Raw genomic sequence first — 9596 nt, 5'->3', positions numbered from 1 at the left:
TTGATTTAACTCCCACAGAGTTGATATTAACACTTTTTCAGTGTTTATATAGTTCACACTCTTCAGAGTTAAATTAACACTGGGCTTTTTGCTGTGTGACTTTATTCTCCTATTATTTTGACTYTAYAATCTCTGATCTCTGGCTGCGTCAGTTGGATACGCTAACTGAAAGGATGCAAAACGAAAAGCGAAATCAAAGTCATCCTTCAAAAAGCAGCTAACTGATGCTAGCGCTACTAGAACAGATGAATAGTATTCATCTAAAGACAGGAAGTTATAATACTCAGCTCAAAAAGCTTCAATCTGAAGTTTATCTGTTTTGTAAAAACCCCAAACGGTAAATGTTAGAGTATGGATGAAATGCATAGCAGAGTGAACGGTGACCTTTGACCCGACGCTGACAGGTCGCCTGCTGCGCGCCCATCAGATCATCTTTAACTGGGACCGCCTGGCGTCGTGGATCCACCTGACGGAGGAGTGGCCGTACAGAACGTCGTGGATCATCCTGTTCCTGGAGGAGGCCGAGGCCGTGTCGGATCAGGTCACACTCAAGACCATCTACGAGAGGTAACTCAACCGGCTCCGTTTTACAGTGCAGCTGAGAAACACTACGACTTATCGGGCGGTGGGAAAGTTTATTTAATTCAGAACCTTTTTCTGCTGCAAAATAATGGAATAAATCGCCATATTAGCTCAACAAAAGCAATTTTTATTGTTTTTAATCTGTTTAAATCGTAATATAAAGATGTTCTGTTAGTTTTATGACTTTATTATYGTGATATGGCGACTTCATTGTCTTTTGTTACAACTCATTTTAGCACAACTTGAACACAACGGCAGGTTTTTCCAGCATCCAATCGATTAGAAGCAGAAATTAAACCCAGTGGGAAGAAAGAAGCGACTTTATTGCTGTTGTTTAAAGATGTGCGTCAGATTTACAGGCGTACCAGAAACGCAACACAAAGGTTCCAGCTTGAGTCTGAAAATAAAAAAATTACAACAAAAAAAAAAATTCAAATTCGAAATGTTTATAGGGATTTCTGAGATAAATCAGAGCAAAGAGGTGAGTGTTTGAAGTGGGAGGAGATTAATGCGCGGTGTTTATTTTCTCTTCTCTTAGAAATATAAAATCTAAAAAAGTGAGGCAATTTTTTATTTTCAGTTAGAAAATGAGCAGATTTGATTTGTTCTTGTATTGATTTTTGTTCAATATTTGAAACCCCAGTGGAAAACATTTGAGTTTGTGGCTGAAATGTTAAACTTTCCAAGTTTTTCTGCTGCTTTTCTTATTTTTCCTCTCCTGCTGAATTCCACCAGTAATCCAGTAAATTCAGTGTGAATTTATGAATCCAGTCTGATTTCTTGTTGGCGAACGCAACCAGCAGGTGGCAGTAGTGGACTTTGTTTTCTCCGTYGCTTTAGTCAGAAGGCCTCTGCTAATTGGCAGCTTCTGTAATTGATCACATCGTTTAAGGCAACATTTAAGGAATGTGGAGGGATAACTCTGCGCACATGCTCAGTTCGACTTCCTGTTCCTGCCAGGTCAGCGGGGCTTTTTTTAGGCCGGCCGGCTGCGGACGGGGGCAGCCCGAGTCTCTGGGYTTAGGAGCTGCTGTGCATCAATCTCTGGCCTTTAAAGGTCGCGCTCTGTCACAATACACTAGCGCCCACGACTCCTGCGGCGGGGATGTGTCACAGACCGTTACTGTCAGCGCCGCTCCATCCCCCCGCCTCCAGCCAAATGAGTTCCATCCGCAGAAACGCAGATTAAACTCTGGAATATCTGAATCTGAGCGAGATCTGTAGCTGCAGCGGCAACAAGAGTCCGGTTTGTGTTTATCTCCCTCTGTTCGGCTGTGGAAGGAGCCGACTTAATGATGATGACAGGAAATCTCAAACAGGCTAAACACAACGCCTTGTCTGCCGGCTTTATCTCCAGCAGCGATCTTCCGCTGATAAGACTCAGGCTTCTGTCCGAGGAGCTTTTTATGCCTCTTCCTCTTTCTCTGGATCACTTTCAGTCACTTTTCTCCTCTTCCTGTCGCCAAATTACATCTACACAAACTCACTGCTGTAATTTTGTTTTTAAAATGCTTGTTTTGTGTCCTGAGTGTGATGTTTTCACCGTTTCTAGCAGCAGCACCCCCCCCTGAGCGCTACTAAGTGAATATATTAGTGGTGAAGTGAACGCGGGGGTGAGTCAGCCCCCTTATAGGTCAACTGTCGCCCTGCATCTCAGTCACAAGGCAACACGCTCCTCTCTCCTCCTTCCAGATCCTACTGCTCAGCTGCACCCACATTACGAGAAACATGTTTCGCTTCTCATCTGAAAACGGATAAATAACGACTTTATTACAGCCGGTTTGATCGTTTTGTGAGTTTCTTCCGCTGTTTYTCAATGTGATCCGTCCAGAAACGTTTTCTGACCACACAAGGCAATAAGAGCGCAGAGCGAAATCCCATCCTGGGAGCAGGKCCGCACAGCCTCCCTAATCTGATGGAGAATGTGTAATCTGTTATTAACCTGAGCGATTTCTCTCAGTAATGGTACGACTGTTGGACACTGTCCAGAGAAACGGGAGGCAGCGAAGAGAAACGGCTTCTTCCAGTCTGGAAAAACACTTAAATTATTTTAAACAGGAGGTATTATGTGTTTTCCAGGCACAAAATACCATTTTACAGCATAAAAAATGTTATTAARATGCTACATTTATCAAATACGGCTTAAAATAAATTTGACTTCCTGATTTAACGCCTTAAAATGGGCCTCTGTGTCTTTAAGAAGCTCCGCCTCCAGGAAGTCGTCCCAACATGGCTCCTCTRTTAACCCTCTGACAGAGATGCAGAGAAGTGTCTCCTRTAATGATCTAATTGCTGCTGGCTAGTCTGAAGGAGCTCAGTGGGGGAGGAGCTACRGATCGGAGGCGGGGCTAGGTCCAACCGGGCTATTTGAATGGTTGCCATGGCGATTAAAGGATTCCTCAAACATGAAAGAATGAAAGCAACACTCCAGGTTTGTTTTTGATGAGCTAATAACATAATAACATGATTTAAAGCTAAAAATAAGTAAATTTTAAAGCATACTGCCCCGTTAAGACCATAAACTCTCTTTGTAAATGTAGCGTAGCGCACAATTCAAGCAAAAAGATTCGATCCCACAGAGTCTGACAGGATTTAATATCAAGTTTTAGGATATTTAATATTTTCAACGGGTTGGCCTAATTAAATCCTGATTAGGACTCGACTCAGGGAGAGGAGTCGTCATGAGGGCCTGATCGACCAATCAGAAGCAGATTTATGGATAACGGGATTTGCATATTAGCCAACATACTGTGTCATTATCGGAGCTTTAAATAAAATCCTCTGAATACCTCAAATCAATATTCGCTGTAACTAACCACTGATTGCATAAAACTTTCTTAATTTCTGGCAGATGAATCGTATATTTACAGGCATTTAGAAAATGCTTGTTTTGAGCATAAATGGGTGAAATCTGTTCATTTACCTGAGAAATGAACCATTTTTCCCGTTTTGTAGCTGGTAATTAAAGTGAAGCACTCAAAGCATCACCGTCCTGGATTTTTATTGCTTTCCTCTCACGCTCGTCTCTTCTGAAGAGTCGGTTTTGCTTTATTTCAGCAGCCATTGGACGACTAATGGCCATAGCTAACGGCTCTTTGCTCTTTATGGGTATTGATTTAGCCATTCCCAAAGACCGTTAACTGCCATCGTCTCTTATCCTTGTTTAGTTGATGTTGTTTAGAGTCGTTACGTCAGTTTATTAGCGACTCTTCTGTAGAGGAACGTGAGGASAACACATTAAASATGCTGCYGWTTAAAACAATCAGCCTCTTTTCGTTCATCTGAAGCAAAACGTAAAAATATCCAAACCTCTTAACATTCAGCATTTTGTTGTATTTAAACTACAAACTTCCAGGTGTTGACAGGTCTTTACAAACAGAAATTATAAATGTGGATTGGATGGAGCACTTCTGGTAATGTGCTAATAGCTAAGCTATTTGTTTTGTTTAGCGCTTTAGCATTTATGCTAACTTTGAAAACATTTAGATCTTCCAGACAGRTTATAAAATGCTAATTTACGTGGCTTTTGTGTAAACTTTCATCAGAATAAAGTTGAAGTTTTGATAATTGACTATGGACGTTTATATTGATGCTCTTATTTTGAAGTCTGTTTACGCAGCTGTTCCATTTCCTTTCCTCGCTTTCTCTCTGTTTCCCCAAGAACTTTATTTCACATTTAAAAAACGTACAGAAGCAAAATAAGACACTGACAGCAGAGAACAAGATATAAACATAAACCTTCATAATTTCAGGTTATTATAGATTATGTAAATTAGCCCCTAACCAAAAACGACCAATCAGAGCCAGGAGGCGGGTTTTAGCATTGGCACATTTACTCGCTGCTAAATGTGCTAACGGCGGAGAAACAAGTTACTGTTACMAAACAGCTGTTTGTTGGTGGCCATGCTAACTAGCCTTAGCATTCAGGAAAGGCTGTGCTAGCTTCAGCATAGCGGAGAACAAAGGGGGGAGTGATTGACAGCGCTAAGACCCGCCTCCTGGCCCTGATTGGTTGTTTCTAGTTGGCACTGGGAGACGGCAGAGGAGCAGATTAATTGTCTCAAATATGTATTTGTATATGTRTTTTATATATTTATAAAAGTTACATACTGCAGCTTTAAGGATTCTGAAGTAGAAACTGTTTAAATTAATTTGCCGTTTTGCGTTTGTCACATGGAGTTCTGATAAAACGCTTAAATTAAAATCAGCAGATAAAACACATAATTAAATAACGCTTTGAAAAGTTAATCTGCTTCTGTGTCCGGTTCCGAGTGGAGCCGTTTGGACATGGCGATGTGCGAGGGCGGGTTTAGTCAGACCGTCAGTGGGAGTTTATTCCTGGAAGCCCAGATCCAAATTCAGCTCTACAAAAAGTGTCACTGGTCCGCTGAGCAGGTTCCTGCGCCGCTCTGACATCTGGTGCCCCGTCGGTGCCAGGATGCACCCGCTGCACTGCGGACGGCGGTTCTGGTGCCGCAGCCGAGCCTCCCGCTCGGCACACACCCACGCCTTCACACACACACACACACACACACCTGAAGCCGCGCCTTCCTCTTGAGTCCGAAGCTCAGCGCTAACTGTGCTACTCTGTTACGTTTTGCACACATGCGAATGAGCTCTTGCAGCATATGTCGCCTCCAACTCCTCAGAGAGTCGGAGTAATTAATCAGAGCCGAGACGCSGGCCGCGTTCAGCAAACACACCGATTCTCATGGAGCGGTTAGCAGAATCAAGCTTGGAGTTGCTTCCATCKAAAAATCGGCTCYGATGGCCCAAAACGACGATCAGAYCTAAAAACTCTGAAAACTGACTGAATATGAACTCCTGCAATTCACTGTTAATTATCCTAAACCCCATTGCTAATGCTGAGGAATTAAAACGACACTCTGTAACCAGGATTACTTTAATTGGCACAATTAGTGTGATTTCATTACCTCCTGCAGTAGAAAGGCTATTCCAAAGCAAGCGCTGCTTATTTCCTCTATGTGGAGGCCTTTAATAAGCTTTTCAGTATCTGCTGCTAATGCTAATGGGAACTTATAAACTTTTTCTCCCTCACATCAAAAGTTTTTCATCACCTGATCCACTGCAGTGGTGGGCACMCTTATGCTAATGCGCTAACAGCAGCTAATTTTTGTTTAGAAAAATACAACAGTTACATCAACAACTAGGGTTRAACACATTCAGCAAAATTTCACACATGAATTGTTTTGTGAGCCTCCTCACATACACTTCTTAAATTTAGCACTTTAGCGTTAGCTTAGTGTTAGCATAACAAATGTTTTTGATTAGCGGTTTGGGATTAGTTCAGCTGACCTTCTAGTTAGCAGTGCTAACCACTAGTCCACTCCAAACCTCACTGTGTTTGAATGGGACTCTACTAGGGCTGAAACGATTCCTCGAGTGATTCGAGTACCTCGATTATTAAAAYTCCTCGAGGAAAATTGACCTGCCTCGAAGCTTCGTTAATTTATGTTTTATCATTTAGCGCACCGTGTTTCAGCCGGAACATTATTTGCGTTGCGCGGAGCTCTGACTTCCGCCTCTGAGTTGTTGACGGAAGCTACGTGTTRGCGGCATAACGTCCAATCTTCAAGTTCGGCCTGCGGGATTTTACTGATTGGTGATAATTCCGGGTTTTCATCGTTTTTGTGGGACCAATAAACATCGTTAAAATGACCGGCGCGATGCCGGGAGTTCGGCAGCCTTTCTGCTCCGGAGCTGCTGGTTGAACGGCGGGAAGAAGCTGAGGAGGATTTCTACAGGTGAGCGGAGAGACTGAACACGGCGGGCGGCTGAGGGTTGATGCTTACAGGGTAAGAGCAGCTTTACGGACGAACCGCACAATAAACTTACATCATCCCGGTCTGAACAAACGGGAGGCGGAACATGGCTGGTAGATGAGTTTCTGAACGGAGGAGCCGTAAATATCCCGTGTTGCTCCCCCGGTCTACAAAACAGTAACTGGTAGGGAAGCTCAAAGGTGGAAAAAATAGACTGATGTTGATATCCGATAGCAACACTGGTGTTATGGAAGATTTACCAATATTTTATTTCATAATTGTTTTTATCCGATTACTCGATTAATCGTAAGAAAAATCTATAGATTACTCGATTACTAAAATAATCGTTTACAACAGCYCTAGACTCTACACAGAGTTCTGTTAGAACTTTGCCATGAGCCTTATGTAAACGCCAAACGCTGTCTGGACGCACCTGTTGTGTGAGGCATGGCAGCGGCAGCATCATGCTCTGGGGGTGCCTCCCTTCAGCTGAGGCAGGGAAGCTTAATACAGAATAATCCTGGAAGAAAAAATCTGATTGGGGTCTTCCATGACTCTCTGTAGGTAAGCATTGATTTACTAGAATGTCCTAGTCAAAGTCCAGACCTAAATAGAATTTAGGATCTGTGGAAAGACTTGATAATCTGACGGAGCTTGAGCTGTTTTTCCAGGGAAGAATTGGCTTTTAGTGATGCAAAGTGTCTGATTTATGGAGGTAAAAACAAATGCACGCCGCACTTTTCAGAGTTTATWAATGGAAATGTTAAAAACCATGTGAAGTTTTTCTCTAACTTACATACAGAAACCATACGAGGGCTTTTGCATGGCAGATACTATTTCAGGATGGATGATACTGCAGCTGAAACAGTTTTCATAAAAATGTGCAAAATTATAATAAATAAGTAAGTTAGCTGTGTCTGAGAGTTCGGTCGCTATCAGGTTGGCTGAGCGACCGCAGACCAAGACGGGAGGAGAACGTGTCGCTCTGTGTGAGAGAAAATGGCATCCAGGAACGAAACAAAGTCTGTGACCAAATACAGGAATAAATTAGACGTTTTCCTTCAACACCGTAGTAATGATTTTTAATCTGTGAGGTAATATTCCTGCTTCTGGTGGGAAATCCCTGCAGGTTTGGTCCCTGAGTTGTTGTTTTGTTTTTGTCGCCCAGGTGAGTCAGCCGTGAATCAGCCTCAGCGGTTCTGACACCAATTATTCCCCGCTGAGCTGCTTATAATGTAAAAACAGCAAAAAAACAGGCAGAGGCAGTTTGTACAGGTGACACAGGAGGAGGTGTGTTTTCTCATTGTGTGTGTGTGTGTGTGTGTGCGTGTGTGTGTGTGTGTGTGTGTGTCTGTGTGTGTGTCTGTGTGTGTGTGTGTGTGGAGGATGGAAAGAACGTCATTCTTTGGTAGAAAATCCGTTTTATTTCTGCCTGTAAGCCAAGGCTGAGGGATTAGGTTAACTGGCCTCAACGAGAGAAGTCCAGGCGTAAAGAACCTCGGCTCCCTGTTGGATCACTAAAAAATGAGAAGGAGAAGAAGAAGAAGAAGAAGAAGAAGCTCCTGTGTGTCCAGATCCAGGTTCTGCTCAGATTATCAGCAGAGATGCTTCCTCCTTTCGTTTATCTTCAAACTGAATTAAAGAAGCTCCTCATCTTCGCCGTCGTCTTCCTCTCYTGTCCAGGGCTGAGAAATGAATTTGCTCTAAAGGTCACAGGACCAACCATCTGGGTCAGCTGTGATCYGATTGGCTGAGACTCTTCTTCACATGTCAGATGCAGTTTATTCATAGTATTGAGCTGCACTTATTTAAAGGGGCGGCTACTGTGAGCTTCTTATAAAGATGTTGGTCTGTAGAGAAGAAAACATCAAAAACGTACAACGCTCTGCTCCATCGGCACTTTAGATGTCCCGCCAAAATAAGAGTCTCTGCTCTGTAATTCTGTTTCAGTGAGAGCTGCAGATAGCGATTATTTTAGTTATCGAGTTACAGAATCTGCATGTTTTTCATCTGGTTTAGGTGAAAAATCTAAAAATGCCATTCCTAACGCTGAGGAATCAAGACGACTGTTTAACCAGGATTACTTWAATTGGCAATCCAATAAAAATACTYTTTTATTGATGTTAAAAATATGGAAATAAACACATAATGAAGCTCTTTTTAAAGAAGAAATTTTAAATTTTATTGCTTAAAATGCAACAAAGGATTTATCCTCCAGTGAACTAAATTAGCTGACAATTATTCCAATAATCCCAGTTAATCTGTTTAATCTTTTCACCCTGATCATTTAAGTTTTTCCGTCTGGTTCTCTTTCTGGTGGCCCGTTCTTGGCTGTAAACTCTCCGTGCTTCGTATTTGTTTTACGACACATGCATCGGTTCAGCCTGAATATGTGAATCTGCAGCGGTCGCATCCGTCACTGACTGGCCGAAGAATTTATTCCACACGTAAAACCCACCGCTGCATATCTGTCTGCGCTTATCCGAGCGTCACATGACCAAACAGCCACATGTGTAGATCTGGACTTTATGAACCGGTTAATGTCACGACGAACAAACACTGCTGAGTTCTGCGGACGCCTTAAACTCCTCCGTTGTACAGAAAATCTACCGCTGGAGGTTTTGCTGCTTTGCTGCTGGTCCAGAATGAGGTCCTGCCTCTTTAAGGGCCCCATTTCGCTGCTACACATGAGTTTAATCAGGATTTCAGGGAGCCAGCGAGTCTTGATCCTCTCTCCCTGAATGGCTGGGTTTTATCAGCGTGGTGTGTTTCCTATTAGGCTGCTTGTCTTTGCGGTTTGCGTTGGAGATGCAAAGGTCCGGTTCGGTATGAGAGTTTTATTTACTGGACCAGAGTTTGCCCCGAATTTCCGTGGAAAGCAGACGTTGCTATGAAAACTCAGGAAAAGAGTGAGAGAAGTGTGTCCGCAGAACTTTGGAGCATTTGATTTAAATCAAAGTGATATGCTTGGCTTTTAAAGGAGACCTACTGTACAAATTCACATTTAGCATGTTTTGGGTTTCTACTGCTTCTAAAAACACACCAAGCGTTGGAAAAAAAAACACGCTGCCTTTTTTCTGGGCAAAATACTAGTTTGTTGTTTCAAAAACCTCCAGAATTTAATGTCACAAATCAGCAGTTGCTGCACCGTTACCTAGCAACCCCAGCAGAGTTCTGCCCGTTACCTAGCAACCCCAGCAGAGTTCCGCCCGTTACCTAGCAACCCCAGCA

At 42.8% G+C, this 9596-nt stretch overlaps 1 protein-coding gene across 1 annotated transcript in view; it reads left to right on the top strand.

Moving 5' to 3' along the window:
- Positions 1-9596, top strand: part of LOC103459971 (kinase D-interacting substrate of 220 kDa-like) — a 52935-nt gene that overhangs the window by 23388 nt on the left and 19951 nt on the right. Inside the window, exon 15 of the mRNA XM_017303033.1 lies at positions 405-567. Within this exon, the coding sequence (XP_017158522.1) occupies positions 405-567 (163 nt within the window). The remainder of the gene's footprint in view (positions 1-404; positions 568-9596) is intronic.

This window comes from Poecilia reticulata, unplaced genomic scaffold, assembly GCF_000633615.1.
Source record: "Poecilia reticulata strain Guanapo unplaced genomic scaffold, Guppy_female_1.0+MT scaffold_145, whole genome shotgun sequence".
NCBI lineage: Eukaryota > Metazoa > Chordata > Actinopteri > Cyprinodontiformes > Poeciliidae > Poecilia > Poecilia reticulata.
Note: the sequence above shows the minus strand (reverse complement) of the source record. Positions and strands in the feature narration are given on the sequence as shown.